This window comes from Impatiens glandulifera, chromosome 9, assembly GCF_907164915.1.
Source record: "Impatiens glandulifera chromosome 9, dImpGla2.1, whole genome shotgun sequence".
NCBI lineage: Eukaryota > Viridiplantae > Streptophyta > Magnoliopsida > Ericales > Balsaminaceae > Impatiens > Impatiens glandulifera.
Genome location: NC_061870.1, coordinates 5,227,397 through 5,247,428, shown reverse-complemented (window position 1 = coordinate 5,247,428; position 20,032 = coordinate 5,227,397). Strand labels below are relative to the sequence as shown.

The 20,032-nt window shown below is 35.8% G+C and overlaps 1 protein-coding gene across 1 annotated transcript; it reads left to right on the top strand.

Annotated features, from left to right (window-relative positions):
• Positions 1-10,532: 10,532 nt before the first annotated feature.
• On the top strand, positions 10,533-12,029 carry LOC124915762 (high affinity nitrate transporter 2.5-like). The gene has a single exon (XM_047456526.1). It carries the CDS (start codon positions 10,533-10,535, stop codon positions 12,027-12,029), a length of 1,497 nt encoding a protein of 498 aa, XP_047312482.1.
• The last annotated feature ends 8,003 nt before the right edge of the window (positions 12,030-20,032 follow it).

Here is a 20,032-nt window from a genome sequence, read left to right as displayed (position 1 = left end):
GTAACACCCTGAAAATCCCACCTTTACTCCTCTTCAGCTCCTTCTTTTATATGTGAAATGTGCCAAAGGTCACATTTCATTTCCTTGAATCTGATTGGTTGAACAGAGGTTCAGTGATTCAGACTTGGCGGTCTAGTCTTCCAGTGTAGGTCAAACCTACTAGGTTTGTCTTTTACTTAATATGGCAACTGTCGGTTGGACAGTTGTTTGTACTTGGAAGATTGCCTTTCTGATTTATCCTTAAGTAGAAATATCTTGTAGGACGGTTTTCTGCAGCCTGCAGACTGTCCTCAGACTTGTATGAATATGGCAATATTCAGTCTGTTCCTTCGGTATCATTCACAACAGATACCCGAAGTGTCTTTTTGTGCAGGTCGGTTGTTTATGTTAACCGGATCACTTCCGGTTTTTTTTTCATTAGTTTCTGATTAACCGACTGTCTAGTGATTGATTCTGGCCTTCTGCTTTGGTCGATCTGGACTTTCTTGTGCGGTCATGTTTCTGGTCGGATTAATTTCTTGACCGGTTGAGTTTCTTAATTGGTTCGGTAATTTGACCGGTTTGGTCCTTTGCCTGTTCCTGCACAAGAGTTTTGTTTTTGTTAAGTTTTATTTAATCGGTCTAATTATATCTAACACACTCCCTCTCATTCTATCATTTCTCTCATTTCATTCTCTCTCTCCAAACTTCTTTCTACATTCTCGCTGCCTAAACCCTAGATTCCCAAATCCTATCCAAACCCCGTCACCTCCCATCGCCGCCCACATCGTCGATTCTCTAATACCCTGCCGCCCCCATCCTAGCCAAACCCCGTTGAACCCTAAAGCTTCTCAATAACCAATTCTTCAATACTCCGTCGCCTCCCATCGCCGCCCATAGATTCGTTATTTAAGTTCGTTTATCGGATTCTCAACGAGTGTCTTCTCCTTCTTCACAATAACTATTCTCATTCTTGTCTATATGATTTAGTTTTCCCTAACAGTTTTCCATAATGGTAATAATATTTTAATGGTTGTTCTTCTTAACTTTGTTTCCCAAAATCAGTACAAAATAATCAATATGGTTGGTTGTTTTTCCTAATTTCGTTTTCCCTAATTCCGTTTTTCCTAATTTCATTTTCCCCAATGGTTGATTGTCTTGCTGTATATTGAGAATGCATTACAAAATATTCATTTTAGTCTTTCCCCAAATAGGGTAACCTTTAGTCTTATTAATAGTAATGCTTACCGATCAAAAAAGACTAAGTAGATCTTTTAGATTGATCTGGTGAATCTAACAAAATATGTATTAGAGTTATGACTTGTGTTTGTATTTTGATCCATATTTATTAATTTTGTCTTCTTTGAACTCTACTGAAATCTCTTGCCTAGTATTTAATGTAATATGTTGAAGATTGGTAATTTGTTTATAAAAGATCTATTATGCTTATAGCTAATATGATGCTATAGCATTGATTTGTTTGTGTTGATAGATCAAGTCTAATATGATGTTTATAGCTAATATGATTCTTATAGCTAATATTAACTTCTAAAACTGTAGTTTCTTCAATTTTGAGATTCAATGTTTGAGTTTTAATTGGTTTTATATTTCATATTGAATGAACAGAGTATCTTACAATATGAGTAGACAAAAATCTGAATGAACAGAGTATCAAAGAAAGCGGGATCTAAGTAAATCTGAATATATAGAATCTGACGAGGTATGGTTTGGATGATAAAGTTATAGTTTGGTTAATAATATTATTTATGTGTTTACAAAACTTATTATTTATTGTAGGATGTACGTGAATATGAAATTGGCGATAGAAGAATAAAAAAGGACAAAGAGGCTCCAAATACGAAAGCTTCATCTTCTAAACGTGCCAAAATGGTAACATCCCCCAAAGACAAACAACCATCTTCAAGACGAACAACCCCAAAACAATCACCCCCAACTATAGCCAAAAAACTGTCTCAAAAAAAGAAGGGCTTACCCCCCAAACAAGCCTTACCCCCCCAAAGAACTTGTACCCCCTCCCCCCAAGAACCTGTACTCCCGAAACGACAAGTAACCCCCAAAAAGCACAACTCACTTAACTCAAAAACCCCAATACCAAAAATCCAACGGAAAGAAGAAGTCTACTCCAACTAAACCGTCTTCAACTTCAGTTCAACAAAATCTTGAACTAATTTGAAAGGATCGATGGAACTAATAAAGACAAGGGTCTAACTATTGATGACAACTTCTGGAAAACGGTTTGATAGAAATAATGTTAGGGATTAATATCACTTTCTATTCTTCACAAACCTTTGCAAACTCTTGAAGCAATTCAAGTGCGGAAATGTTTGCTTCGGTTTGAAGCTAAGAATGAATGTAAGAATGAAGGACAGAATGTAAAAGACATAGAGAGTTGCTTATGGATGTTCGGAGCAAAACTCTCCTACGTCACCCCTTCTTCCAACCACCGGAAGGATTCACTATACTTTTATTTGAATCATATATAGTTTTAGTGCTAGCTAACTGTTGAACAGAGTAGACTCTGTTCAACTTACAGAAGGTTTAAGAATATAACTCATCTAGACAGGGTTTTGATTCTATCTCTCTCTTGATGTACAAACTCAGTAAGTAAACAAGTGAGCAATTCGAAAGATTTATTGAAAGTCCGACAGCTCGTCTGTTGTCCTTGAAGATCTTTAAATAGTGAACAAGTACTAACGGTCGAATCTTCTACATTGACACATAGGAAGCACCTAATTGACAACCTCTATAGTACAATGGTACAATAGACAATGTGCACAAAGATCGTGGCCGTACCAATCTGGTAGTGTGCCGAATATTCTTCTAGAATTGTCTTGCAAGAAACAAGTAGTTAAAAGAATATTTGCTTACGTGCATTCATTCATTGGATGGAACTGGCTGTCGTACTGATATGCACGGATTAGAGGAGCAAGAGAAGCGTACAGCTAGTTGATCGTGGGTAGACGGATGCTAACTTCAAGCAACTACTTAAACGAGACATTAGACGTGCTCCATTTGACTGCCAATGTTAATGAAGTTAGACGCCCCCGTCTAATATCAGGATCCATTAGACCACCAAGTCTAATAGAGTTAGACGGCACGTCTAACTACGTGTCCCTTCAGACTAGTTTGAAGGAGTTAGACTCTCTACGTCTAACTTTCATCTATTAGAATACACGTCTAACTACGTCTATTAGGCTATACGTCTAACCATATATATAATAGACTGCACGTCTAACCACGTCTATTAGACTGCACGTCTAACCACGTATCTGTTAGATTGCACATCTAACTACATGTCGGTTAGACTGCACGTCTAACTACGTGTCTATTAAACTGCACATCTAACTACGTCTATTAAATTGCACGTCTAACCACATATCTGTTAGACTGCACTTCTAACCACATCTGTTAGACTACACGTCTAACAACGTATCTGTTAAACTGCATGTCTAACTACGTGTCTGTTAGACTGCACGTCTAACTACGTCTGTTAGACTACACGTCTAACTATATATATTAGACTGCATGTCTAACCACGTATCTGTTAGACTGCATGTCTAACTTTGTCTGTTAGACTACACGTCTAACCACGTATCTTTTAGATTGTACGTCTAACCACGTATCTATTAGACTGTATGTCTAACTACGTGTCTATTAGACTGCACGTCTAACCACGTCTGTTAGATGCACGTCTAACTACGTGTCTGTTAGACTGCACGTCTAACCACGTATCTGTTAGACTGCATGTCTAACTATGTCTGTTAGACTGCACGTCTAACCACGTCTAATAAGCAACACGTATAATGAACCTGATTAAAGCTAAGTCTAACTTAGCACATTTTAATTCACCTGAACAAAAACAATTAGACGACTTAGTTTCATTATTATTTAAGTTTTACACAAATTAATCATTAAAATACTGTTAGTCAAAATAATTTGACCCTCAATCAAAATAATTTGACCCAACATAATCCCTTCTCAAGGTTTAAAAACTCAATCTGACACAACAGATGTTGTGGTCAATCATGGCTTCATCCTCGACAATACATACCCAACGCAGCCATCCTCAAATATTGAAACGGAAGATGAGGATGAAGAAGATTCAAGGGAGGATGTAGACCTAGCCGATCTTTCAAAATCATCAAAGACCTAAGTTTATTCATTTAATTTATGTGTATATTGTACTTTAGATATATAAAATGATTTCATTTTTAATCCTTGTATGTTTTTTGCAGCTTCAATCCGAATATTTTGAAGGACATACATAGAATAATCACGGGTTATTGGAGGGGGCCATACTTCAATTGGAATGAAGTTCCCGAAGACATTAAGAACGTTTAGTGGGAGCAATTCACGGTATATTTTGTTTTATTACTCTAATTGATTTTTATTATCAATTCATTATTCTAAGTCTTTAAAAAATTTATATAATTGGTTGTAGGAGACATTTCAGTGGGATCTCATTAAGGAGGAGGATGTGAATAAACTTTTTAAGAAGAAGGGTATTGCCAAGATAAGAAACTTCATTACTATGGAAAAATCCGGTATGAAAAAACCCTCACACGTTACCCTTGAAGACTGGAAAGAAATGAAAACCAAATTTGATTAACCAAAGTATTATCAGAATTTGACCAAGGCCAAAGGAAATCGACATCAATACAAAGAAAACGATGGTGCTACATATTGTGGGGGGTTCAATCTCGGCTATAGAATATCAAAGAAGATTGGTAATTAAGTAATTCATTTATTTGAGTTGTATTTAATTGATTGAATTTTATATTACTAACACCTACATTTATAATTTATAATAGGCAAAGGAACTTGGAAGACACCCTTCCCTTCTTGAAATATTTGAGAAGACACATAAAAAGAGGGATGGTACATGGAGTGGAAATAGGGCGGTAGAAGTTGTGGTAATATTCATTTTTTATGTTCATTAAAAGGTTGATTTTTATTTTTATACACAACTAACTATATGTGTTTTGTTATGCAGCAATCTTTTACTCAACTCCATCAAACTCAAGAAACTTTGGATCCAAATGAACAGAAATCTAAAACAGAGTTGTGGATGGAGGCATCAGAGCGTTCCAAGAGCGGGCATGTGTTTGGAATAGGCTATATGGGTCGAAAATAGGTATTCAAAAATGGACAAGCCAATACACAATTTTCTTTAGAATTAAATACACTTAAAGAAACTATTACTACTTTACAAGTTATAAATTCTGAGAAAGAGAAAGAGATTGCACTACAAAAAGAAGAAGTTGAGAGATGTAAGGCAGAATATGTAGAACAACAAAAGAGAATTAAACTATTAGAGTCCAACCAAGTTGAACTAGTTCAAGACAAAGTTCTTCTTGAAACTCAAGTGCAGTCTTTAAATGAAAATTTTGACAATTTCCTAGAAGTATGGAATAAGAAAGGGAAAGACACGATCCCAAAGGTTCCCACTCACGACCGATGAAGAAGGTTAGTGATTCAACCTTTAATTTGGTAATATGCTTGATATTGAAATGAAATTCATATACTATTATCATAATGCTATTAATGTTAGTTATAATAATAAAGGTTTAAGTATGTTGAATGGTAGGTTTGAACAATTAATAGTAGATTTAAGAAGTTTGAATTGTAGGGTAGTGTTTTATGAAATTTATTTAGTAAGTTTTCAAATGATTTTGTATTATTTTCAATATATGAGTTTTTTAATGTTGTCAAGTGATTTAGTTTCATATTTAATATTGTCTAATTAATAAGTTAGTATTTTATGGAATTTATTTAGTAAGATTTCAAATGATTTAGTTTTATGTTCAATATATGAGTTTTTTAAAGTTGTCTAATTAATATGTTAGTGTTTTATGAAATTTATTTAGTAAGTTTCAAATAATTATATTTTATGGTCAATATATGAGTTCTTTTAATGTTGTTAAGTGATTCAAAATTCATGTTTATGTTTTCAAATAGTTTACTTTTATGACTAATTTATGAGTTGTATAATGTTGTCAAATGCTATTGGAGAATGTACCATGATGGGTGTGATGGGTCTTGGGCTTCAAAACCTGTAAGAAAAAATTAGAATTGTATATTGTTCAATATATAAACTAATTAGTCAATCTAATTGCTCATTTTGTTGAATTGATACAGGTTTGTAGAAATGGAGAATGGATGGATTGAAGCTAGCATGATTTGGAGCTATTTGGAAATGCTATTTTGTGTAAAATTTGACATGTTTTTGTTAATATTTTTGGCCATATTTATAAAACATGCATAAGTAGTTGATGAATTTAATTTGCAAATGTGTTTTACAAATTTATAATGAATTTATGTTGGTGTACTAAAATTGATATAGGAATCATTGATATAGCTGGTTTTAGTAATTATTTATACACAAGAATTTGAGTTTAATTGAATTACAATATTTGTTTTTCAAATAATGCGCTGATGGTTGCAAAGATTATGCAAATTTTGAAAATATACTATTTAGAATAACGCAAATCATGCTTTACAAATAATACAAATGAAGTTGTATGGATTATTGTTATTATTAATACAAAGTTGTGAATAAGGTAATTGCAGGAATAATTGCAGTTTTATCAATAATATAATTGTAACTATGATGATTCGAAGAAAGTTGCAGATATGTATAATGCAAATCATAATGTTATAATATACGAAAATATAATTTGAGTAATATAAATAGAATTTCAAATGAAATAATGCAAATCGAATTGCACATATATTTGTAATTGATTATGCAAATTATAAATATAGATATTGCGAAGATTATTGTAGTAAAAAATTTAATATATTATTGTAAAGAGTATTGTGTAACATAATTTTATAAGTTAATGCAGTTTTTTCATTGAATGTACGTTTTCATATAAAATGTGTAGATATTGCAGTATTTGTTGATTATACTTTTATAGAAAAATGCAAATTTTATTACTTCATTTTCATATATTTGTTATATTGAATATTGCGAAACATATTGCAGTTCATTATTTTATTTGAATATGTTTTTATTGTTAAATAGATTTATCTTATTGAAATTTTTATTGCAAATTATTAAATTTATTAATAAAACATATATTGCAAATCTTATGACAAATATACTTTAACCATGGTTAGTTATAGTTTCAGAAAAAGTAGATTTTCTACATTATCTTTGTATTTAGTGGAAATTTTGTTGAAAATATTAGTGTAAACACTAATGCAAATTTGTAACCAAAGATTTGCAATATTTTTTGATAATTGTAAATGTGGTTGCGAAATTCAGAAAAATGCTAAAGATCGTTTTTAATGCAAAGATAGTTGTGGGACACTTGTTGCAAACTCTAGCTATGATTAAGAATAACAATCAAAAGATCCTAAAAAACTTATTAATAACATTCATACAATTCTAAAAAATAGATATTGCAAATAGAGAAGACTACATTCAAACATAATCATCCCAACCTGAGATTTTCGCATGTCAACTATCTTCCTCTTCCTCTAACGATAAAAGGAGATTGTATTGAAGAGGATGATGAATATTGTTGTTTCTCATTTTGAATTCTTTTTTGTACGAGCCCGTTCTGATTTGATAGAAATAATTGTTTTTGAGAATTTTTGGGTTTTTACCTTTGTTATCTTTAACTTGAATTTCTATATTCTTGTCATCCTTATCTTCAGCTTCAACTTCAGACTCCACATCGGTTTTGAAATCTTCTTTATCGATTTTAGAATTCTCTGTTTTAGTTTTGAAATTGTGGGTGTTTTCCTCTTGAGTTTCCTCAACAACAACTTAAGGTTCATCTTCCATTTTCAACCTAAACATTTGCATTACACAAAATTTTATTTTCGTCTTCACCTTGATTCCCTTTACTCTCTTTTTTTCACTACTTTCTTTTTTCTCAGAATCCTTCTTGCTTTCTTCCTATGAATTTTTCTTATTTTTTTTTTTATCATTATACTTGACTTCCATAATATGCTCTTCCATTCTTGATTCTTCTATTTCATTTTCCTATTTTTTGGTTTTTCTCCATTGTTTTCATGATTTCATGTTGTTCCTCAATTTCTTTTGCACATTTAGTACTAACATGTTGGAAAGTATTCCAGAAAGCACACCTGTTTGGCCTCCATTCATATGAAATTTTCATGACTGTGGGTTTCTCTTCCTATCAACAACTGTCATGTTCTTTGGTAGTGTACTTTGAGGATGTACTTCAATGCTTATTCTAGAAAAAGTAAGATGCTCTCCTCCCTCTGTAATTGGGTCCATATATAATGGTTTCCCCAATAGACTGGCAAAATAACTTAGAGCTTCTGAATTATACATGTGTGCTGGGAAGTTCCTAAGTTTGAATCATATTTAGGGTGTTTCCTTTGGCTTGCTTTGAAGGCTCAATTTTTTAGACCATCTCTCCAACTTCATACAGTTGAATCCAACATAAGTATGCCCGATTTTCAGAATATCATCCAAGTTTATTCCCTTTTTGTATTTTCGAAAATAGAGATCATGCATGTTTGTAGAAACCTTCTCCAGTCCCTTCTTCTCCCATTGTATCATTAGTGATTCCTTAGTGTTTGGGAAAGATACACGGTTCTTTCCTATGTAGTTTCTAACAGCTACATTTTCTCATTCTTTGACGCATTTATCCTCCACTTCAGTGGGAAATTTAAATTCAAAAGGAGAGTTGAGAATCTCAACTTTTGTTTTAAACTCACCCAAGTAGATTTGACCTTTGTAAGCATGATCTTCTTATTTCTTTTTTGCATTCTTATTTCACACTTCATTAACCTTCCAGTTGGAATTGCTCCTGATACTATAGGTCTTTGATTTTGGGGACTTCATTAGTTCCCTCATTGTTTTCACTAACCATTTTACTATCTTTTTGTATTCTTCCTTCTTCAGTAGGTTCCAATCTTGAAGATAATGTATATTCAATTGGACGATTGTTTGTTGTATTTTATCTTTATTGAACACAATCTCTCCTTTCTTTGCATGCATCAGTAGTTTTGTGATTTAATTTTTAAGTCCAAAGAGATTTGCTCTTACATTATACCCAACCTTCTATATTCTTTCATTTTTTTCCCTATTTTCCTACTGCACTTTCTTTAGAATTTATATCAATAATTGTTTCTATACCTAATTTATTGTATTCATGTTTTTCATGGATAATTTTTCCAGCAATCCTATTGATTTCTTTTGCAGTTATCTCCCTTAAACCTTCCATCACAAATTCTCTGACTTCTTTATTCTTATTGCTTTCCGTTCTTCCCATTTGATGAATAGCATAACACAATAACAAAATTGAGCAATAACAGAATATGGTACACTAGAAACCTAAATATTACAGAACAGGGTAAAATAGAAACCCTAACCTTCCAACCAAGTTTTGTAGATGAATGACCGACCTAGTTATTTAAGTCGATATTGTGTCGTTCGTTTCGATTGTGTCAATTGTGTCGATCGTGCCGATTATGCACACGCTCTTGATTTGACATGCGACTAGCAACCTCGACCACAACAAGAAAACCGCGACCTTGATACCGTGTCTATCGTGTTGTTATTTTTGTTTGTGTTGATCGTGTCGATCGTGTCGTTCATGTTGATCGTGACGATCGTGCCGATCGTGTCGTTTGTGGCGATCGTGCCGTGAAATCTCCTGCTTTGTTAAACTTCAATCTCCAGAGCTTTTCCTGACCAAATATCTTGATTCTCATCAATTTGACCTTTTATGTACCAACTCAGTCACAACTGAAAAAAATATTAATTAATTATTAAATATAATGTTATGCATATTATTTAAATTTAATTAGCCATCCTATAAATAAGATATAATATACTATTTTCATATTCAATAACTCAATCAAATAATTCTTAATAAAATATGTGATTTACACTTTCAATTCTTAAATCAAATTTATCAAGACATTCAAACACATAAGCAAACACATACATCAGCTTTCATTCAATTCAGTAAATGTGTTTCAATCCACATTTGATAGACAATTGTAGTGAAAGAGTTGCTACTAATCCTTGTGAATGGAATTTTTTTTGGTAAGTTTTTTATTTATTTTGCTGATTTGTCATAATGGAGTGTTCCACTTGTCCATTCATTAAAGAAAATAATTACCATGTCAAAGATGCTAAATCAAAGTTTTGATGTGAGAGGCCCCACTTCTCAAAACATCCCAACCATAACAAGTCAAATACTAGGAACAAGCATTATGGTCCCATGGTTGCAGGAATAAGAAAATAGAAGCCAATGTCTTGTAACATCGGAATTCATCCCCGAATGGTAGTGATCGACGGACAAATCCTATGTGACTCGGCTAAAATGTAATGTTTCATCCCTTTGCATTACACAAGGGTTTGTGCAATGAATAAATATATATAGTTTTGGTTTTGAAGGTTATGAGAATATAATTTTATTTGTTGTTTATGTAAAATTTCAAAACTTATGATCCCTATATAAGTCAATTAGCAACTAGTCACTTACCATTAATTAACACCGAACCTAAAGAGAGAGAAGTAACAGTTTCAACTTGGGAAAATGGAAATGGAAATGGAAAAGTTTAGCCTTCCAGTAGACTCCGAGCATAAATCGACCGTATTCAAGATAAACTCTGTGGCGGCGCCGCACATGCGCGCCTTTCACCTCTCCTGGATCTCTTTCTTCACCTGCTTCGTCTCCTCCTTTGCCGCCCCACCTCTCCTCCCCATCATTCGAGACAACCTAAACCTAACCGCTACCCAAATAGGCGACGCCGGAATCGCTGCCGTTTCCGGAGCGGTTTTTGCAAGAATCACCATGGGCACCGCCTGCGACCTTGTGGGACCCCGCCTTGCATCCGCCTCTCTAATCCTCCTTACTGTACCCGCAGTGTACTGCACTTCCATCATCGACTCCTCCATCACCTTCTTCCTGGTCCGCTTCTTCACAGGGTTCTCACTCGCTACCTTCGTATCCACACAATTTTGGATGAGCTCCCTCTTCTCACCTCGTGTTGTCGGAACAGCTAACGCAGTCTCCGGAGGTTGGGGGAACTTAGGTGGCGGCGCAACCCAACTCATCATGCCCCTCGTCTATTCTATAATACATGATAATATTGGCGCCGCCAATTTCACCGCATGGAGGATTGCCTTTTATGTACCGGCGCTAATGCAAATGGCTTCCGCCTATGGAGTGTTTTTCCTTGGCCAGGATTTACCCGACGGCGACTTCGCCCAGCTCCATAAATCAGGAGACAAGCACAAAGATGATTTCAAAAAAGTCATCTACAACGCGGTTACAAACTACCGAGGATGGATCACGGGCCTAACTTATGGGTATTGTTTCGGGGTTGAATTGACAATCGACAACATAATCGCTCAATATTTCTTCGACAGGTTCAACGTTAAACTTCACACTGCAGGGATCATAGCGGCGAGCTTCGGACTGGCCAACATATTCTCCCGGCCTGGAGGAGGGTGGTTGTCAGATTTGGTGGCGAAGAGATTCGGGATGAGGGGAAGGATTTGGGCATTATGGATTGTTCAGTCATTAGGAGGAGTGTTTTGCATAATCCTAGGGAAAGTGAGCTCTTTGAGTGCATCGATCGCTGTCATGATTGTTTTCTCGGTATTTGTTCAGGCTGCGTGTGGCCTCACATTCGGTGTAGTTCCCTTCATCTCCCGTAGGTCACTTGGAGTAATATCGGGGATGACTGGAGGAGGAGGAAACGTGGGAGCTGTCATAACACAACTGATATTCTTCAGAGGATCACGATACACGACCGAGAACGGAATCAGTCTTATGGGCGTAATGATAATTGCTTGTACGCTTCCATTGTTACTCGTACACTTCCCGCAATGGGGAGGCATGTTTAGCAGTCCGTCCGACATTCTCACGGAGCAAGACTACTACTTGAGAGAGTGGAGCCAAGAGGAAAGAGAGCAAGGGTTCCATGAGGGCAGCTTGAAGTTCGCGGATAACAGCAAAAATGAAAGGGGGAAGAAGGTAGATTCCGCTCCCACTCCACAGAGGACTCCACCTTCTGTAAATCTGTGAATATCTTCACTTTTTGTTTTTTAATCATCGTTGAGTTTTAAGCTACCTCCAAACTTGCTTTACTAGTAACACTCACAGCTTCTCCCAATAAGTTTTTAGTACTGCATTAGCAGAAAAATAAATAACTCTTGTTTCTGCAATTTACGTGTAATACTTTTTCCTAGTATATGTATTGGGGAATTTGTTTTCATTATTGTTTAATCAATCTTATGTGTACATGTGTGTATTGTATGTTAGAAAAGTGTTTAAATAAACATATATATAATATCCTTATATTTTTACATTTCTTTTATCCTTAAGTTATACAAATCAATTACATAGTTTTTTGGTTTTTACTTATTCAATCTCCTTTCCTAAATTTTTCTTCTTTTCACTAAAATTTCTATTATTCATTCATAATTCTCTAACACAAATTTGTGATATCAGAGCATATATATGCTGAAATGGCAAACAATGAAGGTACAATAATTGGGATATTTATATAATATATAGTCACCCATTCCAACTTCAAAAACAATGGTTTTAGGTTCTGAAGTATACGCATCAAGACTCTACTCAAAGTTTAAGATCTTTATATAAATGTGGGGAATATATATAAAGATTCATATGCGAATGCGTGAATTTTGGGTTCGAACAAGAAGAACCATTTGAAGGAAATAGTATATATTCACCAAGGTGTTGTGTTCATGTTAGCATATTTTCAATGATTATAAAATCAATTATGTTAAGGCATACTTGGTCCATTATATAGAAAAAATTCAAAGGAGCTTGTATGGATATTTTGATGAGAATTCAATCTCTTGTACGTGAGTTTAAAACCTTAATAATAAAAATGGGTGAAATAGTTGCTAATTTTTATCAAAAGCAATGACAATTATTAATAAAATACTTTCATATGGTGAGAAGATTACAAATCATTCGAATGTAGAAAAATGTATTACTTCTTACGGATGAGTGGAGTAAGAGTAGTGAACAACTAGTTGATCGTGGGTAAACCGATGCTAACTTCAAGCAGCTGCTGAAGTGGAGCATTAGACGGGCTCCATTAGACTGTCAAGTCTAAGGAAGTTAGACGCCCCACGTCTAATATTGAGATTCATTAGACCACCAAATCTAATAGAGTTAGACGACACGTCTAACTACGTATCTGTTAGACTGCACGTCTAACTACGTATATGTTAGACTGCAAGTCTAACTACGTATTTGTTAGATTGCACGTCTAACTACGTATCTGTTAGACTACACGTTTAACTACGTATCTATTAAACTGCACATCCAACTACGTATCTGTTAGACTACATGTCTAACAAACATCACGTCTAATTTTCCTGTTTCAAGTCAAGTCTAACTTAGCATATTTTTGATGCACCTGCACAAAAACAATTAGACGGTTTAGCTTCATTCTTAATCAATATTTTACTAATACATCATTAAAATAACGTTAGTCAAAATAATTTGACCGAACACATTTTCCGTTTTTAAGAAGTTTAAAAGAATTGCCGAGAGAATAAGTGGTAAGGTGATTAAAAGGTTAAGAAGTGATAGAGGAGGAGAATACAACTCGAAGGAGCTCAAGAAATATTGTAAAGATATTGGTCTTGAAAGACAATTGAAGATGAGTTTTACGCTAGAAAAAAATGGTGTTACTATGGGGAAGAATCAAACAATTGTCGAAATGGAGAAAACCATGATGAATGAAAATGGGTTACCACTGACTTTTTGGGCTGAAGCAACTTATACAGTAGTTTATTTGTTAAATCGATGTCCGACAAAGCCGGTTGAAAACAAGACACCATTCGAGACATGGTCCGTGTTTAGAAAGTCGTCGATCAATCACTTGAAAGTGTTCGGATCTATTTCCTATGCTCATGTCCCGAAAGAAATGAGAAACAAACTTGAAGATAAAGGTAAAAAATATATATTCGTTGGCTATAGCACCAAGTCGAATGGATATCGACTTTTTAGCATGAAGAAAAATAAGGTGATTGAAAGTCAAGATGTGATCTTCAATGAAAAAGAAAAATGGGATTGGAAAGAGAAAGGTGTTGAGGATGTACAAATGTCATTTTTTAAAGAAGACCAGATGGAGAAATCAAGACGAGTCAATGAAATTGGATATGAAGAAAGTGAGCATCAACAATGTCCGACAACAAAACCCAGGGTGAATTCATTCATTCAAAGCCCTACTCCGGTAAAAATAAGAAATTTAAACGACTTATGTACTCGATGTAACTTTTGTGTTTTAGAATCTGAAAGCTTTGAACAAGCTATTCAAGAGGAGGTTTGATTGAAAGCGATGGAAGAAGAAATCAACATGATTGAAAAAAATGAAACTTGGGAGTTAGTAGAGAAGTCGGAAGAAAAATATGTGATTGGATTTAAGTGTATTTACAAGATGAAAACGAGCCCCAATGGTTCAGTTAAAAAGTGCAAGGCAAGATTTGTGGCAAAAAGAGTATTCTCAACAACCCGGAGTCGACTATCATGAGACATTTTCACCAGTTGCGAGACACGAAACAATAAGAATGTTGATTGAATTTTTCGCTCACAAAGGTTGGAAGATTTACCAACTTTATGTGAAATATACATTCTTGAATAGAGTATTGAAAGAAGAGGTTTATGTGGTATTGTTAGGATCGGTGACAACGATAGAAGAGGGTTGAATATTGTTGTTCCAATTTTCACTTTCAATTCGATTTTATTCCTATTAGATATTGAAAATATGTTTCTATTCTTCAACAAATCGTAGCAATCTCTTGAACGGTTTCAAGAGCAGAAATTACTTTCCAGATTTGAAACGACAGATAACGGACTGTAAGAAGTAATAAGGAAATAACACACTGTTTTATGGATGTTCGGAGATAAAACTCCAACGTCGTCCCTTCTTTTATTTCCAGAAGGATACCACTAGAAGACTTTGATTTATATAGCGTCTACACAAACTCAGTCAGAACTAAGGTTTGAACAGTTGCCTGTTCTGAACTCTAACTATCACACTCTATTGAATAAACAATTTTCTATTCAACTTACAACACTGAAAAAGTTCTCAGGTAATAGAGTAAATTATCTCTCAAAGACGAGTTAGAGAGAGAGTAATCAAAATAGTTTTTTGGATCATTAGTTGTAGAATTCCAGTAATGCGTCAAGTGATCGAATAGATTCACCGTTGTACTTTAGAGACTTTTATATTTGAATCGTAACAACGTTCTAATCTAATTAATGGATATGTTTCAGCTTTCTAATGGTTGTCCAATAGGTTTACGGGATAGTACTCATCGGAATAATATTCGTTGGATCGTGGCGTACAGGATAGTAGTGCGCAGAATTCGGTAGAACGTAGTGTACTAGATAGTACTTCACGGACTAGTGGAATAATCGTGTACATGACAGTTGTACATTTTTTTATAGTAAGCTGACTAGGAAGTCTGCTGATAACGAACATTGTTGTTCTCTACTCTTTACATTGCTACTAACACTACTTGGTTGTTAGCGTTTCTTCAGACTGCTGCTGAAGCAAGGCTATTGCTAGCGCTTCTTCAGACTGCGGCTAGCGATTCTTCAGACTGCTGCTAGCACTTCTTCAGACTGCTAATAACGCTTCTTCATATTGTTTCTAAAACAAGGTTGCTGCTAGCGCTTCTTCAAACTACTGTTGAAGCAATGCTCCTATTAACGCTTCTTCAGACTGCTCTTGAAACAAGGGTGCTGCTAGAGCTTCTTCAGACTGCTACTGAAGCAAGGCTGCTGCCAACGCTTCTTCAACCCGGGTAATGGAATAAAGATGCTGCCAGCGCCTCTTCAGCTCTGCTGATGGAACAAGGTTGTTGCCAGCGTCTCTTAACCTATGTTGCTAGCGCCTTTTTAGCTCTACCTACGCATTTAACATTTGCAGAACTTAGGTTTATTCATTTATTAGTGCATCATCAAAACTACGTCATATTGATTTTTATTATTCTAAGTTCATTTTAATCAATTAAAGCGTTTTTCTTAATTTGACTTAATTAATTGATTTCCCATTAATCTTAATTCCCCCTTTTTCTTTTATTAACTTAATCTAACAATTCCCCCTTTTTGATGATGTTAAAACTAATTTAAAAGATTAGGAAATTAAAGGTAATTATATATTTATATATGAACATAAATATACAAAATATTAGAGTGAGATATCCCCCTTTTTCATTTCTTCCGAGTCCGCTCCAGCTGACTTACAGCAACCTTCCTCCTTGTCCAAGCTTCCCCTACTTGATCTTCCCCCTCGACTGCTTTCCCCCTTTTTAACAACATCAGCATATTCAATTCGGTTGACTACTGCATTCTTGAGATGGTATGTTACTTCGGAAATTTGCATACCGATATTATCAATCTTTGTAGAGAGATTCGTTTGTTGGCTGTTGGTGGTGTTGAGCAGAATCGTCTTCAGCCTTGTCATAGATTCTTTAATGATTGTTACCTCAAAATAATTCCTCAAAACTTGGCTAAGGATTTTATCCTGCACCAAAGTTGTCGAGGCCAAAGATTTTGAGGTAGTAGTAGACTACTCCTTGAGAAATTCCAGTTCATCGAAGATAGCTGGAACACTCGGTTGTAGAGGCGCCATGATGTCTTGCATTATACTTTGGATATCCATCGTTTCTCGAGATGATTCCTCTGGAGAATGAGGAGACGACTATTCCAGATGGGAATTGGCTTGAAGGATCTGTAGAAGAGAAATAGGTGTGCTTACTTCAATGGCAGCCAATGCCGGATCTTTTGAGGATGAAGAAGCTCGAGGAGTGGGCATCATAATCAGCGCTTGCGATAATTCATCGACCCCCCTGAATATCTGAACAGATTTCTTAAATAATTCCATATGCTTCTTCAGAGTGATTGGATTCAGCTCGAAGATGTTGCTGCTCAATAGGGATAGATTGCTGCTCGGATGCAGAAGGGTGCTTTTCGGCAACTGAGCTATGTTCCGCTCAGAGTATGAGGAGATCTACACAGCAACATGGGAAAGATGCTTTTCAAACGTAGAGGAGGAACTCCATTCAGTAGCTTCAGATGAGTCATTCTCTGAAGCAGGGGAGGATAGTTGCTCAGCAGCTTGAGACAACTCCTTAGGAGTAGGAGAGGAGTGTTGCTCAACATCTTGGGATACCTACTACTCAGCAATAGTGGGGAGTTGTTGTTACTCAGTAGCTTGGATGAGTTGCTACTGTTCAGCAACTTAGAGGGGTTGCTGCTCTTCAATCAAGGAAAGCTTCTGCTCAGCAGTAGGGATTAGCAGCCTTTTAACAAATGAGATTTTCGGTTCGGTATCTTGACAGTTCAACACTGCCATAGACTTCCCCTTTTGTTGCTTAGTGTTTCTAGAGGACTTAGTGCCATGTATGAACGCCATGATAGTTGAGCTGAAGGTGTACAAGATCTATTGTAGTCTCACGTAGACCCTAGCATCCATCCATATTATTCTCTCCAGAGGATCATAGTTGGGATGCCTTTGTTGAAGATCAAATGCAAGGCACCTCCTCTAGCAATGGCCGCAACTAGATCTCTTCTCTTGAGAGCTTCCTGTATATTCTTGGTATAGGACCAAGTCAGAACTTCTTTCTTCATACAGATTAGCGCCTTGAACTTCATATTTTGGTCGGCACCGTGCAGGAATTGATTAAATCTTAGGTGAAGCCTTATTTTGCTCCACTTATTGAATAACCTTAGTCTCTTAGCAGTTGTCGTCTCAACCTCTTCCATGATGAGATCGATAGTTTGCTTTACAATGGAGAGAGGTTCGGGGACAAAGACCATAAGCTCTTTTCCCTTTCCTGCAGCTTTGGCAGGCTGTTCAGCATTAGGGACAAGTTCCCTAAAAACAATTCCTCTAGTAGCTTAAACACTCTTTGCAATTGCCTTTAGAGAGACGACTAATAAGGGGATACCAATTTTTTAAGTTGTTGCTTCTGATTGTACTGCTGTAGGGATAATAACTATCTGAACAACTAGGGTTTCAACACCCTTGCCAGCATACACAACAGTTGTTGGTGTCTCAATTAGTACCACGGTAAGGACTTCGGCGGGGACTACGGCCATAGTAGATTCAGGGGCTACCTTTAGAGATACCTCTACAACATGGGATTTCTCCATACTAGCCTTCTTTTATTTGGAAGAAAAGTCTCTGTAGTTTTAGTAGTCTCTTTGATGAGATCGAGATTTGGACTGTTGGAACTCATAGTCGATTCCTCAATCCTTAACTTCCTTCTCTTCACTAGAGTTGAACGACGAGAAAGAGTTGGGCGCTTGGATAGAGTAGACGATTGTCCGTTTGACTACTGAGCGGATGTTTCCAGACTGGTATCCTTGATTTCTTTTATCCTGGAAATGTAGTTACATACATTTTTGTTGTTTATAACTCTGTTAGGGTGAATGTTTATCCCCTTTCCTTGGTTGACCTAGAGATGTTCGAATAACCTGTTTAGCTGCATAGAATAACTAGTGTGATGCTTCTTCGGCAGCGTTATCATTGCCACTAGGGTATTGAATAGAACAGATGATCAGTTGATGGTCATTCTCTTGGATTTAGCCACCATTATTTCAAATCTTTCATGAGTATAAGCATCGAAGGATCCTACCTTCGCCTCGAGAGATTTTGAAATAAGGTCGTTGAGTAGATAGAACACGGGCTTCGGAAACATCTTCTTCCCATGAGTCTCAATAGGGAAAGAGACATCTGAGAAGGCTCTTTGCATTTCAGAAAGAGATTCATCCGGAATAAAGTCGAACTCTGTGAGCTCTTCCGTCGGAAACTCGAAATATTGAGCAAATATCTCTTAGGAAATAGAAACCTCCATGCCTTTCACCATTTCCTGAATAGCGTCTACGACTATCCATGCAAACAAAAATAAATCGCGAACCTTCTGATCGTGAACGATGAACGGACCCTCGAGAAACTTCCTCATACTGTAAGCTTCTAGGGTTTTGAACATTTCTACCATCACTGGTATCTCTAGGGTGTACACGGATTTGAAATCCAACTGCATTGTGTTTTGAGAAAAAGAAGCCATTTCATAAATTTAGGGTTTGAGAAGATGAAAGATGAAGATGGAGAGGGCTAGATTTCTAGAGAGACGATAGAGATTTTATTGTTTTAAAATCGTAAAGGAAATAGTGAATCATCTTAGGCATGTTGGGCACCCTTTATATAGCCTAACAGACACGTGTATTAAAATTAAATAAAAGACATTATTTAAATAAGTATGCATGTGGTATTTAGTTAACTATGTGTGTAGGTCACATTTTATAGAACATGACAAACACGTGTCTTCATGTTATTTTAAAATAAATAGAGAGAAATATTTATTTTTCAAATATGACCGTTTACTGTCCAAAGAGGAATTAAACGACAACTTATTGATAAGATTAAGACATTTGTTCCACTTGTCTTAAGACCAGTCGTCTGATATACACTTAGACAACCGACTAATTGTGTTGTCCGCATGCCTTTAATTTTAGATTATTGACAGAGCTATGTTGAAGGCATGCTACTGACTCACAGCAATAGCTGTGTCTACAGGCGACTAATTATCAGCTTAGTGTCTTACTATGCTGAAATTATAAGTTGCTTAGGCACAGCTCGTCTGATGTATAGTTCCATCAGCCGACTATTCTTTCATCACGGTTAAAGACAGTCGGCTCAACACGTTTTTCATATCATCTTATCAACAAATTCCCCCTAAGTTTATGCATGATAAATTAATTTATATCTAGAAGACCTAAAATAGTTCTAAAGTAAGAAAACTTAGTCTCGGAGAGTGGCTTCGTGTAGATGTCGGCTACTTGTTGATCGGTGGGCACGTATTCCATCCGAACGTGCTTTTGAGAAACATGATCCTAGATGAAATGATATTGGATGTCGATATGCTTCATTCTGGAATGCAACACCAGATTATATGTGATCGCGATAGCACTGGTGTTGTCACAGAATATCGGAGATTCGTCTGTCTGGTTGCCAAAATCCCTCCACTATTATT